Source organism: Apiotrichum porosum (genome assembly GCF_003942205.1).
Source record: "Apiotrichum porosum strain DSM 27194 chromosome Unknown scaffold_1, whole genome shotgun sequence".
Lineage (NCBI taxonomy): Eukaryota > Fungi > Basidiomycota > Tremellomycetes > Trichosporonales > Trichosporonaceae > Apiotrichum > Apiotrichum porosum.
In genome coordinates, this window is record NW_021167108.1 from 2,032,359 (window position 1) to 2,054,015 (window position 21,657).

Here is a 21,657-nt window from a genome sequence, read left to right on the forward strand (position 1 = left end):
ACACACCCTCTGAGGACTTGCAAAAACAAACTTCCTGTCGGGGAATCGAACCCCGATCTCCCGCGATCGTCCATGACAAGCGAGCATACTGACCGTTATACGAACAAGAACTGGATGATGGAGTAAAAGGGCGTTGGGCCGCGAGTCTGCGGCCCTGTTTCTGCGTCTTCTGAGGGCAAGGAGAGGCGAACGAGTGCCCATGCATGTACCCCCGGCTGCCCTCTTACCATATGCCATTGGGTGAGGGCTGGGAGGCGGCCTTACGGACGGTGTACTGGCGACATGGGAGCGACGATCGGGAAGGCGGCGGTGGTGGTTCCCGTCAAGTCTTGCCACTCGACGGTCATGCGCACACCCTCCAGGTCAAGGCTGTATGTGCACCTAGCTGGTCCCTGCAGCTAGCCTTCCTCATGCGTAAGGAGATGTATTGGGTTGCGGCGGAGAGTCGGGATGGGCGGACCACCGGGCTGTCAAGTCTGGCAGGGCAGCGTGCATCACAGTCGCGGTGGACTTGTTTTTCGGCCCGCGTCGTGCACTCGGCCGACACCAATGGTCCCGGGCCGGGCCTCTCTCCGCCTCACTGCACCATACGGTGGCAGGATACGGTGCTCCCTCTGCATTGACCACCCCTTGTGTGTTGCAAAGACATACATTGTGCGTCGCGTCAAGGTGCCCACCGAAGCTAATTCCTTTGTGTGGTAGTGTGTGGCAGCTTGACGTTGACAGGTGCACCCATTGTGCCTCACGCGTCACAGTGAACAGTGATCAGACGCCAGACAAAGGTTTCAGAGTCCGACCCACACCCTCCCGTCATGTCAGCGTCGACACGCAGCCCCCCTTCGTCCCCTTGTCCGTTCCCGTCAAGAGGACAAAGGGACTCCTGTCTCCCGCTGCGGCGGACGGGGAAGAAGCAGCGGACACGCAGCCCCTGTGTCAATCCGGGGCCACGTTTGTTGCACTTTTGGGACGTTGGGACACTGACCACCTCCCCTATCCATCACCCCCACCAACCATTGGACGACTGAACTGCACAGTCACTCGTCTGTGTCCTGGTCGCAGCAGCACGTCATTTGGGGATACCACAGAAGGCTTTTTGCATGCGAGACCCAGCCTTGTGGACGATCACCTGACGATCCTGTGGCGTATTGCAGGGCGAGATGGGTGGGGGGGTATAGGCTCAACTGTTTTGTCGCTGGCGCCGCTGGCTCGCCGCTGCCCGGCGTCCCGTTGGCCGGTCCGTTGCAGTTTCTCGCCGCCGCCTTGGCTCTCACCACTGGGCGAATCTGTGCTTATCTGACAGTAGAGTGACGCATCTGCGTGTCTGTCCGATGAGCACCATGGCTTCTTATCATGCACAGATTCACACATGTGCGTACACATCGCTCGCTGCCTTCTCACCATCGCACCACGCTTGCTTGTTCTCTGCCCAGCTCTCTCTACACCTGTTCTCCCTCATGACTCGCTTTTGACTCCTGCATTCCGAGACCTGAAATTCCCGACGCAGGCCCTTTTGGTCCGGCGCGTTGCCCGGGGGAGCCAACCCTCTTTGGTACATTTTGCTCTGACGTCTGACGTCGTTTGACGGTGTAGGCCGACTCGGGCCCACGTGGTTGTCAACCACAGCGCATGCAGCGCGCGCGCTTAGAGAGGCAGCGCGGAGGAGCGGCGGAGAGCGCGGAGAGCCCTGGGTCCGGTCTGGCCGCCGCGGCGGTGTAATCAAAGGCTTGCGAGTGAGGTATGCTGGCCCCACGACCACTCTCTGAACACTCCACTTCATACCACCACTTTCTCTCCATCTCTCTTTGCCCACCTCACCTTGGAGTCGCCTGCCGTCGTCACCATGGCATCTCCACGCAACATACAGCCGCCGCTCGGCTCCAGCGTGGCCTCTTCGACCAAACCAATGTCGTTGGCGTCGCGACCCCAGCTCGCCCCGACTTCATTTGTCGGCACACCCCCTGTATCCCAGATTCCTCCCCGGATCGTGTCCAGCTCTTTTCAACCCCGTTCTTTCACCGACCGCGCCGCTGCGTCTGGTTCTGCTGGTGTGTCTGCCTTTGAGCACCGCTCGTCCGTCGCTGGTCTGGGCGACAAGACGGTGCCAGCAGCACCCTCGAGCAACATGGCGTCAGCCCTGACAGCGGCCCTCGGCTCGCCCACCAAGAGCACACCGCTCGACAACCTCGAGGTGCCGGGGGAGACGGCAACACCGGACGCAGAGTCCGCAACCCCTCGTCCCGACGAGTCGACCTTCTCCAACGTCGCCGACGTGCCCGACGAGGAGAAGGCCCGTGTCCTGCGGCGCCACCTCGTCTCCGCCGAGGAGCGAGGCTCCGGCTCCAAGACGGGCACACCTGGCCAGAGGACGAGCCCGACTGGAACGCCTGCCGGGGGTAGTATCGCTGGTGACGCCGTTGCGGCCACTGCTGGCGACAGCTCGATATCGTACGGCAGCGCCACAGACCCCGCCAGCAGCGAGGAGCCCTTCCCCATCCCGTACGATGCGCCTGGAGGCGATGTGACGTGAGTGGTAGTTTTCTTCGGCAACTCAACTCAGGAAATTGAAATCACCCCAATGGTGGCTGACGCTGACATGCGACGGACAGACATGACCTTTACAAGTGGCAACATGACCACCGTCCTCGGCCCGGCCGCTCGGCTTCATTCTCGCACGCCGATCGCTCTGCCATCATCGACCCCCAGATCCAGCAGATGAAGGAGCCTGGAGGCTTCCGACGCAACTTCCTCACGAGCCGCGCCAACGAGCGCGGCATCGAAGGCCCGCCAATGCTTCGCAATGTGATCGACTTTCTCTATCTCTACGGTCACTTTGTGAGTAGTGTTACCCGCCCGTTGGGGCAGCAGCTTGGCTGACACGGTTACCCAAGGCCGGTGAAGACCTCGACGAAGATGAAGATCTGGATGACGAGGACGACGAGGACGAGGAACACGCCCACGCGCGTGCCGAGGCCGGCGAGGCTGGCGCGTACGGTCGCAGGGGGTCGCCTGGCCCCAGGTCAAGGGAGGTGACCGAGCGGTCGCCTTTACTCCAGCGCTCCACCAGCAAGACAAGGCGTCGCACAACCGGCGCACCGGGTGGAGGAACCGCCAGTCTCACCCAGGCGGTCCTCATGGTATGTTCGCAAGTGGTCTCGAACGTCACTGACAGCCCAGCTCCTCAAGGGCTTTGTTGGCACCGGCGTACTCTTTATGGGCAAGGCGTTCTACAATGGAGGTGGGTGACTCTTGTTGGAAGAAGGTGTGCTGATGTCTAGGCCTGCTCTTCTCAACCATCGTGCTCCTCACCATTGCGGCCATCTCGCTCTGGTCCTTCCTCCTCCTCGTCAAGGCGTACATGCGTGTACCGGGCTCGTTTGGCGGTGAGTGTTCGACCCTCGAGGCTTGACTGACCCACTAGACATTGGCGGCGCGCTCTACGGCCCTTACATGCGTATTACCATCCTCACCTCTATCACAGTCTCCCAGATCGGCTTCGTGGCCGGTGAGTCGCACTTGCTCAACCTCCGTTTGTTGACCTCTCCCAGCCTACACCATCTTCATCGCCGAGAACCTCCAGGCGTTTGTCATGGCAGTCACCGATTGCAAGACCTACATTCCTATCCGTGTCCTCATCTTTGCCCAGCTCTTGCTCTTCCTTCCGCTTGCCATGATCCGCAACCTCGCAAAGCTCTCGGGCACTGCCCTCGTCGCCGACGCCTTTATCCTCATTGGACGTAAGTGGGCGCGCTTGAGACTTGACCTGACAACGAATCCAGTGGGCTACATTGCCTCGTGCGAGGTCGGCACCATCGCCCACCAGGGTGTGGCCGACGTCATGATGTTCAACAAGGACAGCTTCCCTCTCCTCATCGGAACTGCCGTGTTTGCGTTTGAGGGCATTGGACTGTAAGCAACCTTCTTCCAATTTAAGCGCCACCCCCGCTCATTCTCCCCAGTGTCATTCCCATCACCGAGTCGATGAAGGAGCCGGAAAAGTTCCCTCGCGCTCTCTCTGGCGTCATGGTCTTCGTTGCCGTCCTGTTTGCCGCATTCGGTGTCCTCGGCTACGCGGCCTATGGCAGTGATGTCCAGACAGTCGTCCTTGTCAACCTCCCCCAGGAGGAGAAGTTTGTCCAAGGTGTCCAGTTCCTCTGTGAGTTGACTCATCATCAAACCCGTCATGCATTGGTTCCACACTGACACCGGCTTCTCCCCAAAGACTCGATTGCCATCCTCCTCTCGATCCCCCTCCAGCTCTTCCCCGCTGTGCGTATCATGGAGACCGGCCTGTTCTCCCGCAGCGGCAAGCACAACCCGCGCGTCAAGTGGCAGAAGAACATCTTCCGTGGCTGCACTGTCGTCTTCTGCTCCCTCCTCTCGTGGGCTGGCTCGTCCGAGCTCGACAAGTTTGTCTCCCTCGTCGGATCATTTGCCTGGTAAGTCACCCCCCGCTCGTCCCCACCCCAACCTCCCCATTGTGCCATTTGTGTTCCCAGCATTTTTGCCTTTTTTTGCCACCCCCCGCGCACGGGCCCATCCCCCCCGCTCTTCATGCGCCACCAACCACACCGCACCACCGTCAACTGACACTCCATCCCCCATCAGCATTCCGCTGTGCTTCATCTACCCGCCCATGCTCCACCTCAAGGCGTGCGCTACCACTCGCCGCGCCAAGATCCTCGACTGCCTTCTCCTCGCATTCGGCATCATCGTCGGCTGCTACACGACCATCCAGACCGTTCGCAGCCTGTTTGACGGAGGCAGTGGCGAAGCTCCAAAGTTGGGCAAGTGTGAGGTGCCCAAGCTGCTGTGACGTTGAGCATGCAATGCATCCAGTTACGATCGGCTACCTTTGTTGCAGTGGCGCAGTGGATGGCTTGGTCCATGTTAACATCCATGTTGACTGTTACACATCAAACTTTTTCATGTTGGGGATGTGCAGTTCGTCCCCTTGATCGCCTGAAGACGAAGACAAAAGGAGACATGCTTTGGAGGTCTCAGAAAGACGCATGGGCCGCCATGCCGCCGGTCAGGGCTAGCTGCACCTCCGCTGGCGAGGCGCAAGGGGACAGCGGTACAGCGGGCTTCTCGTGTGAACTTGGCCCGTGCTGTGCGCAAGTGTGCGCGTGTGTCGTGTGTGTGTGTGTATGTGTGTGTGTGTGTGTGTGTGTGTGTGTGTCTGTGATCTGTGTGTTACATGACAGACAATAGGCACTCCTGTGCACAACATGATAGCTTCCAGAAGGTGCATCTTGACATCTTCATCATTACCCACTCACTCGTCTACAACACATGCAGTTCCCCTCCACCTTAATGGCAAGTTACCCTCCTCAACGACAACCGCTGACATCGCTGCAGCCTAACCAACCGTTGCTGGATGGCAAAGGAGCCTGCCTCTCAGCCTACACACTGGCCCAGTTCACGCCGCTAAAACAAGCCAAGATCGAAGCAATTGTGCGCAGTGAGGTAGACCTAGCACGGCAGCCTTGTCTCGAAACCTGGTACCAGGACTTGCAGGGTACCCAGCCAACGGAACAAGCCATCAAAGAGTTCGAGCTGGCTTGGAATCATGGGCTGGCCACCTACATCGATTCAGTCGAGTCGCACTTGACCAAGGGTTCCTGCGTCAAGCGCGGGTCCAGTTTCGACGAGGTTTGTCCCATGTGGCTAGGCAATCCCTAATACTCTCAGCTAACGCTGCAGTCCACCCGCGAAGTGCTGGAGACTGCCTTCGCTCGCTCGCCATTCCTCAACAAAGCAGAGTGCTCTCTGATTTCCAAGGCGACAGGCATTTCCACGCAGCAGGTCAGTATATAAGTCTGCTGTGAAGCTTCTGTCTGACAAGCTCAGGTTCGCACATGGGTATGGTTCCATGGACACAGCTGCCCACGTATGCGCATGACTGACAGGCTTAGTTCCAAAACCGACGTAGTCGCTCAGGACGAGTCACGGACGGTGCCAAGTCCGGCCACCGAAGCAGAGCGGAGAAGAGGCGAAAGCCCTCGAGTGCAAAGAAGACAGCAGCGACCGTCGTTCGCTCGAAGAAGGGCCGTCCCCAATCAGTTGATTTGGGCGTGCATACGCCGCCAATTGCAGAGACTGTTGCAGTCGCGCCTAGGCTCTGCGGCCCCACCTCCGACTCATACACGACATTCGCTACGCCTTCACTGCACGACACAGCCCATATTTCACCGACAGACCGCACGCTCGAGGGGGATCTCGCCAAAGACTGCAACCTTGCCCGACTTCCTGGAGGTGAGCTGCGCGCCTACTCACTGGAGCGAGTCGCAGATCACTGACACCCCGGCAGAAACAGCAATGATGTCTACTCTCCGCGTCGAATTGACAACAGCCTTGGGCGACATTCACTCCTCCTACTAGGAGACGCGGATACACGAACCTGCAGACGGTGACCACGACACTGACAGTTATAGCCATAACTGTGAGATGGAGTCATTGGAGTATGAACGAATGTAACCAAGTGATGGTCAGTGTCGCTTTCGGTAGGCAACACCAGTAGCAATGGCATCATATGTACGAATGAACCTCAGTACACAGAGCCAATGATCTGAGGGCCCGAAATGCTGAGTACTTTACTCCTCGTCCTCGGCCTCGTCCTGGTCGACCTTGAAGTAGCGGAGCGAGTAGGTGTCCTTGGAGGTAGCGACGACACTGCAACCAAGTCAGCTGAGTTACAGCCCAATGGATCATTGATACGAACCGGAGGAAGTTCTCGAACGAGTTCTTCTTGAGGTGCTTCTTGGTGAGGTACTTCAGGTAACGCTTCGAGAAGGGGATCTGCGACGAGAGGACGAGCTTGTTGCCCTCCTTCGAGATCTGGATGACGTCGCCGAGCTGGCCAGGCTTGCCGTCAACCTTGATGCGGTCGTGGAGGAACTTCTCGAACGCGGCGGGGTCGAAGACGTTGTCGTTGGCGGGGACCGAGTAGTCAACGTAGAACTTGTGCAGGGCCTTGCCCGCGGTCTTGGAGGAGGAAGTGGCCTTAGGCTGCACAAAAGGATCAAACAACACAGACAGGTGCAGAAAGAGAGAATACGTCAGATAACAGCTAGAGGGGGGGGGCCAGCTCGCCGTCCTGGGGACGGAGTCGGCGTGAGGGGGAGGGGACATACCATGTCTACAGGTGTTTCTGCAAAACGTTTTGGTGTGTGAGGAGAATGCAAGTTTCACCGCCTAATTTGAACAACCCCTCTGTGGCAATGTGGCAATTTGCTTCCGCTTCATCGGAGTTTTAATCCGGGTTTTACAGCGCGAAGTGTGGCAGTACCTCAGTTCATGCACCCAACGTCTCCTCGTAATACTCCACTCTTGTCCCTGTTGCCGAGGGCCTGGAATGACGGACTGCCTTCCGGACAGCGAGGAGCAGGCCATGAGGGCCACACACTAAAGTCAGCCGCGTTTGATCGCCGAAGCTTACCTGCAACGGACAACCCATTTGAGAGCTGATTTTCCGAGGTCTTCGACAGTGCTCGCTCTACGACTGCTGGTATATTGGCCCTACCAACATGGTATCGCAACAGCGATTGTCCGGCCCCTATTGCTAATGTAGACAATAGCGGTTGCTCTTGGTTTTCTGGGTCCAGGAGATTGGAGTTGGAACACCGTTCGTTCGCGTTGCCTTGCCCATCCACAGGCAGCCGGGTGACGTAGCAATCTACGATCACTGTGAAGTCTGGCAGCTCGGTGCACTGCTCAGCGACCAGGTTCAGCATTGGGGCGATCCACTGTATATCTTTCTGGTGCCGAATATGCCATACAAGCCGCACTTCTTGGGTGCTTGTCGTACCACAGGCCTTGGAATCGACGATGGCCATGAGATGCGATAAACAGAAAGTGATGCCAGTGCCACCTTTTTGAAGTCAGGAGCCCGATCACGGTATGTACGTACCTGCAAAAAGTAGAACCGAGGACGTTGTGTCTAAGGTATGTACCGCCCCGTAAGGGCCTTCGATGAAGATCGGTATGCTGGTCTCACGCGGCTGCACGAGAACGTCACGCAGAAGCTTGGTTGCACCGGAGTGCACACGTATGAGGAAGACGGCCGAGTTGTCTGACCCGCTGGGTATGTTTGCCAACGAGAAGGGATGGGACTCGTGTGGACTGCTGGTGACAGATGTGAACGACAAGAACCTGGAGTCGTCAGCCAGATGCAGCGGGCCACAGAACGTACGCATGCTGGCCAGCCGACCAGCGGAACGAGCGTCGCCGAATTGTTACACGAAGAACGTTGCCATCGAGCAGCTCGACGAGATTTTGCTCGCGCAAAGCCACAGAGTCGCCATTTAGACGTCTACCGGTGCAAAAGTTGGAGATGACTAGTCGGCACAAGCGAATGAGGCGGTCAACAGCCCACAGACCGAGGGCCACGGACGGCTCAGACGTCAGCACCGCACTGGGAGATGACTCACCCAGACCCAAAGTTTCTTCCTTTGCCAGTGGATGATCGCTCCCACAAGGAACAAGCTGGCTCCGTCAGTGCCGCGTTGCAGTATCACTAACACTCACATTGAAAAGACAATGTGGGCAAGGATGAAGAACTCCCAGGCAACTCGTCTCACCAGACGGAAGCTGGTTGTCCACAGCATCGTGAAGGAGAACAAGGCCACTAATCCCTGCGCACCAGTCAGTTTCATACACCTGTATATAGATGGGCTTACCCATATAATGTAGGCATGGTCAAAGTGGCCTTTTGCCAGTACCCTTGGGGTCCATGCAATGGCGTGCGTCCAGCTGCAAATCAGGCAGGCTCGTGACGCGGCGCGGTGAAGATAGTTGAGCTTCTGGTAGCTGATACCCGTTAGGAAAGATATCGGGTTGTTCTTCATGATGAGGAGGATAATGAGAGGAAGTTGGCTGAACGCCTGGATCCCTATTAGCAATGAAGATCGGCCGTCCATATGAAACTAACCATGACTCCCATCTGGTTGGCCACACCCTGGTTGCCACCGACCACTTTAAACGTCAGCTCAATTAATGGAGGCTTACCCACGTGTTGTATGGTTGAGGGCAAAGTAAAACATCAACGAGCAATATATGGTTGTGCACAGAGCATCCGCAGGAGTGTCAGGTCCGTACAACCAACTTGGGAGGGTAGTAAGAAACAGAAACCGCTGCGTTACTGCGTCAAGCGCAGTCGCGACAGACGACGTCGATCTTGGTCGTCTTGACGGTGTGGTACGTCTGCGGTATCGCCGTTCCAAGGTGATGTATAGGTGGCGGAGTGCGAAGGCCAGCAGAATCAAAGCAGTGATGAGACAGAGATATCTACTGGCATACCAGTGATACTTCTTGGGCTTTACTCCACCAGGATAGGGAGCGGGGTTGTTTGGTTGTTGCGGAAGGTCGGCGGCATTAGGAATCTGCTGAGCTGTCATGACAGCCTGAGCAGGACCCTCCATTGTCCGGTTCGTAGGGGACGATGTTGTTGCAAGGGGCTGGGCGATGGGGAGGAGTTGGGTGGGAAAGAGTGGCCAACAAGGGAGAAGGTGCACCGCGTGCTTCTGTTGCCATCGGCCGGCCGACACCGACCGTGGAGGCAGAAGAGGACCCCACGCTTTATCTGATAATATGAGACGCCGCACCCATGCGTCTTTTTCGGGATTAACGGTGTGGCGTCGGGTAATTCTCCCGTCGACCCACAATAAGCGCATGAGAGGGCTCTGTCGTTCTTCATCCCACCCATATGCCGCCCGTCGACTACTCATCCCAGACCTATTGGGAAAGCCGTCTCGACAAGGAGCGAGAGTCAGGCTTTGAATGGCTGGTTCCCTCCGCAGCCATCCTCCCGCTAATCTCATCATCGGCGCAGGCTCTGCAAACCCACATTGTCCAGCCTCTGAAAGTTCTCCATTTTGGTTGCGGCTCTTCATCTCTTGGCACTGATATCCAAGGCCATCTGGGAACGGACGCTCAAGTCTATGACGCGGACTATGCGACCTCAAGTATAAACGACCGCACCTCGCCGCTTCTGGGCACCCGCACTGTCCCTCTTCTGCAAATTGACGTCCTCTCACCACAATCTGTCGTTGCGGCATCTCCAACGAATGGATGGGACTTGCTCGTCGACAAGTCCACAGCAGACGCCATCTCCTGTGGTGCACCCCACGACGTGCACGTAGGCGACTCGAGCAATTCCGCTACATGCAAGAGGGAGGCTCTCGAGGTCCTTTGCGACAACCTCGCCAAAGTCACACGAAAAGGCGGCAGATGGATAAGCGTCTCCTACTCGTCCTCGCGGTTCGCATTCATCGAATCCGACGATCCATCCTGCACTGGCAGTTGGAGACTGCTTGGTAAAGTGGCAGTGAAGCTACAGCCAATGGGTACAGAGGGCGAGCGAACCGTTTATCAACCAGAAACTGGTATCTGGGCGTGGGTTTTGGAGAGGTTGTAGAGTGTGGGATTCAGCCACAGTGCAATACATTTTACCGTTGGCCAGTACATATACATCCTCACATCCTCACATCCCCACATCTCTCACAATAAACCACCAACATACAGTGTCAACAACGACTTGTTGTGTAGGCCAAGAGCCAGATGTTGACCATCGTTCCGCCAAGCCATTGCCATCTGACGCTTAGCGAGAGATTGCCGAATGGGGTTACTCACCATCATGGGCCTGTCTCGTGCGGACTGGCGGTCCAGTTCCTCTGCAATTTCGTGCTCTTTCAACATTTTGCCAGTCTGCGGATAGATTAGTCAACGACACGCTACAGCACACGTACCGCGACGTCCCAAAGCACGAGCTTGCCATTCCAACCGCCGCCCGCAATGAGGCCTGAAGGGCGTCCAAGACCCGCAGGGGAAAAGGCAATAGAGCCCGTGCCGGATTCCAGCCCTGGCAGGACATGCAGGCATTCTCCACTAAGGGCATTGAACAGCTTGACAGTCGAGTCTTGGCCTCCGCTGCGCCAGTAAGCAGGTGTCAAGAGGACAAGATACTCACGCAGCCACAACCATGTAGTCTTCACGGCAATGTGGGCTCCACTCCAGCGTGTTCATCCTCTTGTTCTCAGTGCCACCGGTGACCACAGAGAGTCGACTAACGCAGTACTCGGATCCGGGAGAAACTGTGACCTGGAAGAAGTCGTCTGACGACTGCTCCTTTTCGCGGGGTTGCTTGCTGGGTGAGAGGGACCGGCTGACTGTACCTCTATCGACAGGGTATTGGGGAAGCTTCCAAATCATAATGTTGCCGTCGTCGGACGCGGACGCCAAAAGGCGATGGTGTGTTGGCACGCCAGCCAGAGGCGGGGACCATTTGACCTTGGTCACATCGTCCGTGTGACCTTTCAGCGTGAATCGAGGACGGCGGTCGTTGGAGCGGTAGATGAAGATGGTGTGGTCATTGCCACCTGACGTGAATATGTCGTCATCCAGCCAGTCAACATCATTGACTTCTTTGGTGTGAGACTCGAATGAGAGCTGTTTGGGAGATTTCAGGTCGAAATCCAACACAAACAAGCAGACGGTAAAGTCGTCTTTGGCTGCCAATAGGGACGTTCCAGATGGGTTGAATTTCAGAGAGTTGATGGTGCCACGGCCGTAGGTCAGAATTCCCTGCAGTTGGCCTGATGGAGTGAAAAGACGGCCAACGCCGTCCGATGCTGTTGAACAGTTAGTTGTGGTTGCCAAACGAGGACATACCTGTTGCAAACACAGTGCCATCAGGGTGCCAAACAAGTGCAGTGACAGCCTTTTTGCCGCTATCGATCGATTTGTGACTGATGGACGAGGGCTTCTTGGCCAGCTGCAGCGCGTGGCTAGACGAGCCTGGTGACTCCACAAAGTCCCACAACTTCGCCGTGCCATCGCCGCTGCCCGTGACAAGGACCTCCTTGTCCTTTGGGTTCCACGCGAGACAGGTAACCTGTCGGACGTCAGTGCTGCGCCCTCGGCGATGGAGGTCTACCCACAGCGTCACGATGTTCGGTCCAGCAGCCACCTCCTGATTCTGCAAGGGGAAAGCCATTCGTGTCTTTCACCTTGGAGCTGGGCGTTTCTCTCGGCGCACGAGAAGGACCATGCCTTGAACCCCCAGATGTATCATCGCGGGTCCTCTTCGGTGCTGTCGCGCGTTCAGAAGCGCCGCTGTTGGTGGAAGACTCGACAGCACTGGATGTTGCTGTACCACTGGACGCTTCAACAGCGTTCGTTCCACGGGGAGCATTGGGGTCGTCGCCCGAGACGGGTGAATCGGCGTGGACTTTGCGCTTGCCCTTGCCGATAGCCAGAGGCGGGGGCCCCTCGGGATCCTTGGGTGTTGACAGAGGCTCTGACGATGGAGTCTCTGTAGCCACGGTTCTTTCGGTAGACTGTCCCTGGGACCCAGATTGCTGAGCCTGAGGAGGGAAGGCTTCGGGGCGCTTGGGTGGAGGTGAAGGACTGATTTCTTCTGGTGGTTCTCCGTCTCGCGAGCACACGTGTGGAACCAGCAAGTGAAACGGCGAACGACAGGCTCCGGACGGAAGGTCCTGCAGAGGCGCATAAGCTAAGGTGTACTGCTACCGCTGCGTTCGTTCTGCGTCGATGAACTCACACTTTCCGACGACGTGTGGTGCTCAATCTCTTCCCAGCGGAGAGCCTTCCACAACTTGCGCACCAGTTCTCCTCGTGCAATCTTGCCATTGGGGTTCCCAAAGGTGTCTGCAGGAGGGATGGCTACCTTGACGATGCCATTAACGCGATTGGAGGACGAGCCCCGGGCAGAGGTCGATGATGGAGGGTTGGGGTGGGAGGGGTTGAATCGCTGGAAGAGAGCAGTGGATGGGAGGGAGGACTCGGAGAGGAGCGAGAACGCAGTATGGGAAAAGTTGGACTCGAGCAAGTACTGAGGTGACTGTCAGCGGTGGACTATAGGGTATATATATATATATATATATAGCAGGAGTGCCGTACCAGATAGATGAGGATGTTGATCTCATCGCTTGCGAGCTTGAGGTGTCCCATTCTGGGATCGGCTGCGGCGGCGAATGCAGTGTCTGGCTGCATCGCAAATGGTGCCGCGGAAGCCAACGGTATGGTAGGAAGGGCTGGGGACGCTGTGGGCGGTGGATGCTGCGAGTGGGACAAGACGGAGGGTATGAGAGTGGATGATGTGAACGTCGGGGGAGAGGTGTGTCCGTCATGTCGGCCAGAGCGCGAGAGAGGCAACCAACGGTTGGGTGGCAAACCGAGGGGACCGCCCAAGTGCCACAAGCGGGATATAGCGGATAATGCCGCCGGACGTGAGCTTGCGCGCGTGTGCACGCGCGGGGTGTGCTCTGACTGCGCGCGTCATGGTGGGTGCATGGGTCGAGCTAGCGACACTGGGTGCTGTGGGGCGTGCCGCCTGCGGTGGCGGCCAGGCTCTGGCTACGGCGCGTGTCGTCGTCGTCCGTCAATACATCCATCCATCCCACACATTTCTTCCTCCTCTCTTCTCTCACAATACACAACACGGTAGCGCAGTCACTCTCTCGACCGACATGCCTGCCATATCCTTCCTACCTTTCCTCCAGACAGTCCCCTGGGGCACCCGCATCCTCACAGCCCTCCTCGTCGTCTCATCCCTCCTCCAGTACTCGCTCGCCGCCGTCGTTCGTCGCAACTCGGCCGTCGACCCATCCTACGGCCATGAACTGCCATGGCTCGTTCTCATCCCCAAAACGAGCTGGAAGTTCCCTTGGACCCTCCTTACCTCGGGATTCGTGGAACTGAACATCATCGAAGTGAGCATTCGGATGCCGGTTGCTTACAACTCGGTCTAACCTTTGCCAGTTCCTCGTCGCGCTTGTCGCCGTTCCCTTCGGCTGCCGCTACCTCGAGCGTCTCTGGGGCATGCGGGAGCTGCTGCGCTTTGCAGCTGTCGTTATTGTCGGCTCGAACGTTATCGCCTTTGGATTCTCCTGGTTGACATACTTTGTGCTCGGTTCGGAGGACCTCACAATGTACGTTTCCCACCGGCCTTGCGCGGCTGACGGTGTAGTTCCGGCTTGCCCTACCACGGCCTTTCTGGCTTGCAATCCGGCCTTCTCGTTGCATTTACCCAGATCATTCCTGAGCACCAGATTCAGCTGTTCGGTGTTCTCAAAGCCCGTGTCAAGGTGCGTTCATTGAGACCAAAACGGTGGTACTCACTTCTGGCAGACCATTCCAGGAATCTACCTCCTTATTTCCAACGTTCTTGTCATCGTCCTCGGCCCTTCGCCCTTCATCCTGATCCAGTTTGGCTTCTTTGTTGCCTGGGTCTATCTGCGGTTCTTCAAGCTGTCGGAGAATGGCGAATACCGTGGTGACCGCAGCGAAACTTTCGCCTTCCAGTACTGGTTCCCCCCCATTGTTCGGTACGTCACTGGCTCGCGGGCACATGCTGTCAAACTGAGCGCCCACCTCTCATACTCATACCTGCAGCCCGTACATTTCCATCGCTGCCAACCACGTCTTTCGACTTGCCGTGCGAGTTGGTGTCATCCAGTCCTGGGACGACACCCATGGCGGCAACTATTCCGTCCTCCCTGGCCCAGGCGGAGCAAGGGCCGAGGCTGAGAGGAGACGGTGAGTTCGGTTCTCGAGGCAAAGCTGACGATGTAAGTGCTGTGGCTTTGCGGGCACTCGACGCCAGGCTGGCATCGACGTCTCCAGCGCCCGTCGCAACCAACCCTCCTGCGGAGGGAAACAAGGGTAACCAGCTGCCAACCAAGCCCAGTGAATCGACTGAGGCTCCCGCGTCATAGACCACACCCAGGACACCTGTTCGAGGTCCACGTGTGATGTACTATTTTGCACCCTCATTGAGACATGAACCTGTAACGAAACTCTTGTTATGTCAAACTGCACATAAAACTAGTGTCCTTGCATACAGAAAAGAAAAACGATGGATAGAAAACACTCATTAACAGCCAGTAAGCGAGTTTTTCTGGCATTGTCAGCATGGCGTCGTACTGTGTTGATAGTGGGCTTACGGGCCAGGTGTACCCAGCTGCGGCCCAGGTGGTATAGTTGGGGTTCTGATATGCGTCTTGGTGATTTGCGATGTAAGCGGCAGTGGGCCTGTCGGCCGGGTCACAACCCAGGTAGCCGACGCCTGGACGCTGATACACGCGCACATAGTCGACCAGCATCTCGTTTGGGAAAGCAAGATGAGCCAAGTCGACGGTCTGGAAACCGTTCGACATTCCAAAGTTGATGATCTGGGCACTGTCAGGAACACATCCATGCGTGCGTGCTGCTTACCATTGACATGGGTTCTTCGGAGATGAGACGCTCTCCAATACCGACACGCGTGTTCGCTCCGACAGCACCGGCCTTCATGGTCCAGGTCTTGGCGCCGTTGGCAACCCACGTGACGTATCCGTTCTGTCGATTGTTGGGATCAGAGAAGACTTCGACACCTGCAGAGTCAGTGTACGGCTAGCATAAAAACCCGTACCGTAAATGTTAAACTGTCCACTCGTGCCCTGATAGACACCGTTGGGGACGTATGACAGCGCAGATACAGCTTGCTGGTAAATTCCACCGAGGTAAGAGTTCAACAGCGTAACGTCCTGGTCATATATCGTGACATAGGCGGAAGAGTTGTCGAATTGGTAGAAGTCGTCAAATGGTGCCACCTGGAGAGACTGCGACATCTCGCCCTTTGAAGTTGAAATCTCGACTTGAGCCTACACATTGTTAGAAGATGGCAAGTTTAAAGTGGTTGTTGTTTGTAGCCTCACCTCGATGATATCAATTTCAGGCACTCCGCGACCATACGAGACGTCTGGTCCAGGGTGGTCTTCACCTTTACAGGTGCAGGCGGACACACGCTGTCCTGGAAGGCTGCATAATCAGTACGGGTTGGAAATTTGAACTCACTAGGACAGAGTCCCGTCGTCTGTTCCAGTGTTCAAAGCGGCTGCGGGGGCCTTGCCGTCGGGGTTGGTCTGGTTCACAAGAGTGCCCACGTCACACGAGTCATACGTGTAGGGCCACGTTCCGTCCGTTGTGGCACCGTAGCCGGGACGACCGAGGTTGCCCATGGTCCAAACACCTGGCCAGAATCCTCCAATACGGTTGTTGCCTGGGAGCGAAACGCTGACCTCCATGTAGTAGCTGTACTGGAAGCACATCTGGTTCCAGGACTGAAGCATGCCGGACTGGAACTGCAGGTCATGGAGGGGCTCTTGCGACATGGTGATTTTGAGATTGCCGCCTTCGGTTGTAATGGCAGAGGGATCGTACCACTCGAGGTCACTGAGCCCGTTAGGTGGCCGCTCCACATAAGGAACATGTCTCTTGGACGACTTACCCAGTTGGCCAGTAGTGAAAGTCGCTATTATTGATCAGAAATGTTACAACGGGGTCGAGACTTACACAGCTTGCCAGAACGGGTCGTCGCCCTCGTAAAACGTCCGGCCATCCTTGTTAAACTCGTCCGAGAAAACCAGCTCGTAATTGTTGCCGTCAAACCCAGTCCTTGACATGACATCGCTTGGGGTATCAGGATCGATGAGCTGAGGAAAGTTGGGAATATAAGGGACCTGTCCAGTCGAGTTGATACCACCCATGTTGTAGGCGCCGTTGTTGGACTGCTTATCCTCTGTGAAGTGGGTGATGATAGGATAGCCTGCGAAGAGGGTGATCAGGCAGATGAGAAGCATGAACAGACAGCCAACGTTGGTGACTCCTCTCCACGTAAAGACCGAGCCACCCCTGTCGTTCTAGACAATGTCAGCAACAAGTCGAACCAGTGACGGTCGACACCCACCTTGCCATCCCTCTTTGGATCAGGGTTGTGAAGGTAATCGTCCGCCTCGGGGTCATTCCACCCCCACCCGTCACCACTTGTGAATGCCGTTGAGGCTCTAGAGACATGGGAGGCACGATTGCTGTTGTATCCGGACATGGGCCGGGGGATGGACAGATGGGACCCTGGTGCACTGTCTCCAAGAAGAGATGCAGTTGCAGGAACTGGGGCGTCGGCGGCGTTGGGACCGTATTGTTGAGACGACAGCTGGGCAAATGTCAGTAAAGCTTGGGTGCACAGGCGCTAATGGGGAGACACTCACTCTGCTGTAGTCTAAGCCTGCGCTCCTGGGGCTTCCGGGATGGCTACCGACCATGGTTGAGAGTGCTCTAGGGAGCCTGGGTTCACGTCAAAAGGAAGTTGAAGTTGGTGTGTTGGCAAAGTGACTTGTGTTCTGTACAGCAAAAAAGCGTGGCTGGGATTGTGGTCGTTGCAGCGAGGATGTACAAGGTATGGAGGATGGGGTCGTTTGCGTGAAAGGCGGGAAAGGACTGGGGATAGTGAAGGGGGGGGGGGGGTTGGCGAGCGTGGATGGACGTGGAGGTGGGTGTTGTGTTTGGCGGCCCGGTTGAGAGAGAAGAGATGGCGATGCGGGAAAGGGTGTCACACGGTCAGAGAAACAGAGAGATGTGTGGTGTGTGGTTGGAGAGTGTCGAGTGTCTAGTCGTGTGTGTGTGTTGGAGGAGGATTGAAATGGTGCCAGACGGAGGGAGGGCTGTGCGGTGCTGCCTTCTGACTGGGGGGCTGGGGGGCCGGGGGGAGAGGGGGAGGAGAAGGGCGTGTGTGTGTGTGTGTGTGTGTGTGCAAAGAGCGTCGTCGTCGTCGCCGTTGTCGTTGCTCGTCTCCCGCTGCGCCGCTCTCCTGCGTCTCCTGCCATCAGGTGGCGGTGAACAAGACAACCTAGCCTAGGCCAGAAGCCAGAGGCAAGAAGAGCCGGGTGCGCCGGGCGCGCCCGGGGGGGGGCAGGGGGGGACGGCAGACGCGTGCATACAGGCATGCCAGGCCCAGCAGGCCAGCAGCAGACCGGGGCGTTCCAACGGGCGTCGTGCGCGCCCACACAGCGCGCAACAGCCTGCAGCGCGTGCAGCTGCCTGGCTTGCCTGGGAAAAAGAGAGGGAGATTCCTGTGCTGAGGCGCCGCTCTGTACGGACGCTGTACGCTCTGTGCGCTCTGTGTTTGTGCTCCCAGGCGCCGCTGAGCGAGAGAGAGGCGAGAGAGACCCTGTCCCCCTTGTTTTGATCCCGCAGTCGAACGGCGAGAGATAAAAGTAAACGCTCCCGCCTCTAATCCAATTAGACATGTGTTACCCACGCCAACAAGGGTCCCATTTAGGATTTTTCCATTGACCCGCCGGAACACACCCGTGTGTCGCGTGGGTCGTGTGGGCCGTGGCGCCGTGGGGTGCGGTTGGATCCGTAGGGAGGGTTTTGGGCGCCTCACGGCCATGTTTAGGGGGGGGAGGAGGCAACGCCCAGCCACACCTTGGCCCCTCTGGCTGTACAGCTGTGCGCATCTGCTAATAGCTCTTTTTGCATGCCTCACAATCCGCCACGGGCGCGCCACGGCACAGCACGTACAGTACATCAAGGGAAACACACCGATTCTTTCGGCCACCACCATATGGTTGTTCTCGTTGCATTTGGCTGGCCCGTTTGGACGTTTGGATGCTATATGCACAAAGGCCATTGAACACGACAAGGTTTGTTGTTTGTTGTCGTTGGCTGAAACACTGTGTACTGTTACCGACTGAACGGGGCCTGTACGATTCAAGGTACACCAGTGGCCAGTGGCCAGTGGCCTGTGGGCCTTTGGAGCGTCAATTGAACGAATCCAACACCTCTTCTCATGCAAAACAGGCCATGTAAAGATCCTATGGGGGATTATGTAATCTACCTGCCCTGCAACAGTACTTAGGGACACACCCCGACGTCTTTTGATGTCTGATCCGCAATTCCGCAACACGTCGGGTACGAGGAGTAACGCGAGTGATCACAGTCGCAAGCCGGCGCAGGGTTACGCATAGTCACGGTCAGCCAAGAAAACAACAAACCTGCATAGCCGCACAGATACCTTTTGTCACAAGCTCGTGAGTCACGAGTCCCTTGAACTTAGCAGGGCCACGGGCCGCGGCAACTGTAGCAACACTAACTGTCTGTGGCCCACGTCCTTTCATGCGTACTGGTGTTTGCAGCTGTGGTCATGTCCGCGCTTCCTGGGGTCGAGACCAACATGCCATGTCACTTCAACAGGTATACCGTTCAGCCATGTGTGTTTTGCCTCTTGGATCCTGGACAGACATCAAGTGCGCGTGAGACGTCGGGAATCCGCACCCTTGCTCTGGAGCTACCCCAGGTCAATGGTCTTACGCCGCAGGCGTGTTGCCTCTCTCCTAACTGCTGACGGGATCCTGTGGCCTGTGGAGACGTGCTTGGCGTATCCCTTTCCCCCATGAAGACACTTTGGCCCCCGTACCATCCTAATCGTATCGGCAACGGTGGATCCAGGTGGAGAGATACAAAAGGACACCGGGGAAGAGGGCCTCTCAGCGACCAAACTAATACAACTTGGTCCGGGGCCGCGTGGCGGACCGTCATTTTGGGGTTGCTCAGGTCCCTGTGAGTGGTACGTTCCACACCATGGCACCGCAAAGTTCAGAGCAGGAGTTGTGCTCCATGCAGAACTATGTAGCTGTGTGCATATGCGCATATGAAGACCAATCGATTCGACGGGCAACACGGTGTTGGATATAGCACAGATGCGGAAATAGATAATAAGTGCGCGTGTGGGTTTCGCGTGGATTATTTTTGTGGATATTTTCTCCCCATTTATCCTGGACCGTACCCAGTGATCCAGTGACGTCCCATGGACGCGCGTCCATGATGCGGGCCACCGTACCAGTGTCCAACTCCTTCCATACTTCGTCAACCCGCGTTTGTCAACAAGCCGCCTTCACCATGACCCTCGTTCCCGAAGATCGTGACACAGCATCTACGCTGGACCGTGCAGAGGCCCTTGGCAAGTCCGACCCCGCGCAGGCAGAGGCCCTTTACCGCTCGGTTCTCGATCACAAAGCCGGTACGTCTCTGGCTCTTGCCACGCAAATCCAGCTGACACAGACACAGCCGATGAGGCCGAGTTGAAGGACCAGGAGACTGCACTGCTCAAGCTTGGTGCCCTCTACCGTGATGTTGGGTACATAACACGACCCCGATGGAGGCATCCCCGCTGACGTTATCAGCAAGACGCAAGAGTTGGCGGACCTTGTCGTCCAGTCCAGGGAGTTCATGTCCCATGTGGCCAAGGCCAAGACAGCCAAGCTCAGTGAGCTCATTTGATTACTCTGAGATCTCAACCTAACTTGCAGTTCGCGCACTCATTGACTACTTCCCGCCATCGGCTCGCGATTTGCAGATGAAGGTGACGAGTGAGAACATTGAATGGGCGAGGGCCGAGAAGCGCGTCTTCCTTCGCCAGAGTCTCGAAATCAAGCTTGTGGCACTGTGAGTAGCCTGCGCCGCTCAAGCTACAGAGGCCCAGAACTGACCTGACCAGCCACATCGACGCCCAGAACTACCGCCAAGCTCTGGGCATGACGGAGGATCTCCTCAAGGAGCTCAAGCAGCTTGACGACAAGATTATTCTCACCGAAGTCTTCTTGTTGGAGTCGCGCGCCGCACATGCAATCCAAAACCTCCCTCGTGCCAAGGTACGTCTGTTGACGTAGTCGTGATCTGACCATCCCACAGGCGGCCTTGACGTCTGCCCGCACCACTGCCAATTCGATCTACTGCCCGCCTCTTCTCCAGGCTCAACTGGATTTGCAGGCCGGTGCTCTGAATGCGGACGACAAGGACTACAAGACCGCGTACTCGTACTTTTTTGAGGCATTCGAGGGCTTTACTCAGGTCGACGAGGCTGACCAGCGTGCTCTGCGTTCTTTGAAGTATATGCTCCTCTGCAAGATCATGATGGGCTTGGTAAGTTGTTTCTCTACAGTTGCATGCTGACGCTGCAGTCTGATGATGTGCCTGCTCTTCTTCTGATGAAGTCTGCGTCCCGTTATGCCGGCAAGGACTTGGACGCCATGAAGGCTACCGCCCAGGCGCAGAAGGAGAGGAGCCTGGAGATGTTCAAGGAAACCTTGAAGGAGTATCAAGATCGTGAGCCATTCAGCCCATGCCATGGTGCTAATTCGTCATCAGAACTCCAAAAGGACCCTCTCATTCGCTCCCATCTGTCTGCACTCTTCGACACTCTCTTGGAGCAGAACCTGCTGCGTGTGATTGAGCCTTACTCGTCTGTCGAGCTTTCTTGGATTGCTCACGAGGTCGGACAGGGACGCGACGTTGTGGAGGAGAAGTAAGTCCATCCATGAAACATACAGCGTTAACCACCCCGCAGGTTGAGCCAGATGATTCTCGATCAAGTCTTCTATGGCGTCCTCAACGAGAGGGCAGGTACACTGGAGGTCTTTGACGAAGTCCAAACTGAGGTAGGGGAAGCGTTGTATATTTGGAACTAACTCCACAGGCACTTTTGTCTGGTGCCCTCGACACGATGAAGCAGATGGGTAGCGTCATTCAAGCTCTGTACGAAAAGGTGAGGAAGGCATGGCGAGAATGGGACGCTGACATGGCAGGCTACCAGTCTTGCGTAATGAAGCAGTAGTAGCAGTTGGGGAAGTCAGTAGAAGAGTGTATAGCATGCATGTGACGTCGCCCGCAGCAGTGCGTTGGCAAGTGACTGTGCACTGACCAGATCACAGAGGTTCGTGACAGGGCGCCACTGGTCGTTGGTCGCCCGCCTCCACCCAAAATGCTTCCGCCCGCTGGGCGCTGGTGTCAATGACGCACCCCCACGCCACCCAGTGT

General features: G+C 56.8%; 6 protein-coding genes and 1 non-coding gene across 7 annotated transcripts; 3 read left to right on the forward strand and 4 right to left on the reverse strand.

Annotated features, from left to right (window-relative positions):
- Positions 1-30: 30 nt before the first annotated feature.
- Positions 31-110, reverse strand: EHS24_000728. Its single transcript has one exon. It is a non-coding gene; the product is annotated as a tRNA-Asp (tRNA).
- Positions 111-1,840: 1,730 nt separating this feature from the next.
- Positions 1,841-6,381, forward strand: AVT3 (neutral amino acid transporter; the record flags this gene model as incomplete). The annotated part of the gene is made up of 16 exons (XM_028616549.1): positions 1,841-2,523; positions 2,607-2,832; positions 2,889-3,134; positions 3,175-3,235; positions 3,276-3,380; positions 3,419-3,502; positions 3,546-3,734; positions 3,777-3,906; positions 3,957-4,153; positions 4,220-4,436; positions 4,606-4,790; positions 5,597-5,652; positions 5,704-5,805; positions 5,851-5,862; positions 5,916-6,255; positions 6,311-6,381. 16 exons carry the CDS (start codon positions 1,841-1,843, stop codon positions 6,379-6,381), a joined length of 2,904 nt encoding a protein of 967 aa, XP_028480406.1.
- A 212-nt stretch (positions 6,382-6,593) lies between these two features.
- Positions 6,594-9,419, reverse strand: EHS24_000730 (uncharacterized protein; the record flags this gene model as incomplete). The annotated part of the gene is made up of 9 exons (XM_028616550.1): positions 6,594-6,672; positions 6,722-7,008; positions 7,953-8,151; positions 8,192-8,394; positions 8,430-8,484; positions 8,527-8,633; positions 8,679-8,882; positions 8,930-8,973; positions 9,290-9,419. The coding sequence occupies 9 exons, from the start codon at positions 9,417-9,419 to the stop codon at positions 6,594-6,596; spliced, it is 1,308 nt and encodes a 435-aa protein (XP_028480407.1).
- Positions 9,420-10,242: 823 nt separating this feature from the next.
- Positions 10,243-13,011, reverse strand: EHS24_000731 (uncharacterized protein; the record flags this gene model as incomplete). Its single annotated transcript, XM_028616551.1, has 8 exons — positions 10,243-10,287; positions 10,630-10,704; positions 10,746-10,926; positions 10,967-11,627; positions 11,668-11,890; positions 11,937-12,494; positions 12,560-12,850; positions 12,919-13,011. The coding sequence occupies 8 exons, from the start codon at positions 13,009-13,011 to the stop codon at positions 10,243-10,245; spliced, it is 2,127 nt and encodes a 708-aa protein (XP_028480408.1).
- Positions 13,012-13,487: 476 nt separating this feature from the next.
- EHS24_000732 (uncharacterized protein) lies at positions 13,488-14,735 on the forward strand (the record flags this gene model as incomplete). Its single annotated transcript, XM_028616552.1, has 6 exons — positions 13,488-13,730; positions 13,780-13,949; positions 13,988-14,105; positions 14,149-14,345; positions 14,413-14,556; positions 14,594-14,735. The coding sequence occupies 6 exons, from the start codon at positions 13,488-13,490 to the stop codon at positions 14,733-14,735; spliced, it is 1,014 nt and encodes a 337-aa protein (XP_028480409.1).
- A 158-nt stretch (positions 14,736-14,893) lies between these two features.
- On the reverse strand, positions 14,894-17,102 carry EHS24_000733 (uncharacterized protein; the record flags this gene model as incomplete). Its single annotated transcript, XM_028616553.1, has 10 exons — positions 14,894-14,917; positions 14,964-15,191; positions 15,235-15,392; positions 15,431-15,662; positions 15,717-15,819; positions 15,856-16,233; positions 16,289-16,312; positions 16,354-16,700; positions 16,748-16,993; positions 17,049-17,102. 10 exons carry the CDS (start codon positions 17,100-17,102, stop codon positions 14,894-14,896), a joined length of 1,794 nt encoding a protein of 597 aa, XP_028480410.1.
- A 2,638-nt stretch (positions 17,103-19,740) lies between these two features.
- On the forward strand, positions 19,741-21,443 carry RPN6 (26S proteasome regulatory subunit rpn6; the record flags this gene model as incomplete). Its single annotated transcript, XM_028616554.1, has 11 exons — positions 19,741-19,861; positions 19,909-19,978; positions 20,025-20,107; positions 20,151-20,286; positions 20,339-20,492; positions 20,533-20,763; positions 20,802-20,946; positions 20,989-21,145; positions 21,188-21,278; positions 21,317-21,385; positions 21,426-21,443. The coding sequence occupies 11 exons, from the start codon at positions 19,741-19,743 to the stop codon at positions 21,441-21,443; spliced, it is 1,275 nt and encodes a 424-aa protein (XP_028480411.1).
- Positions 21,444-21,657: the final 214 nt, after the last annotated feature.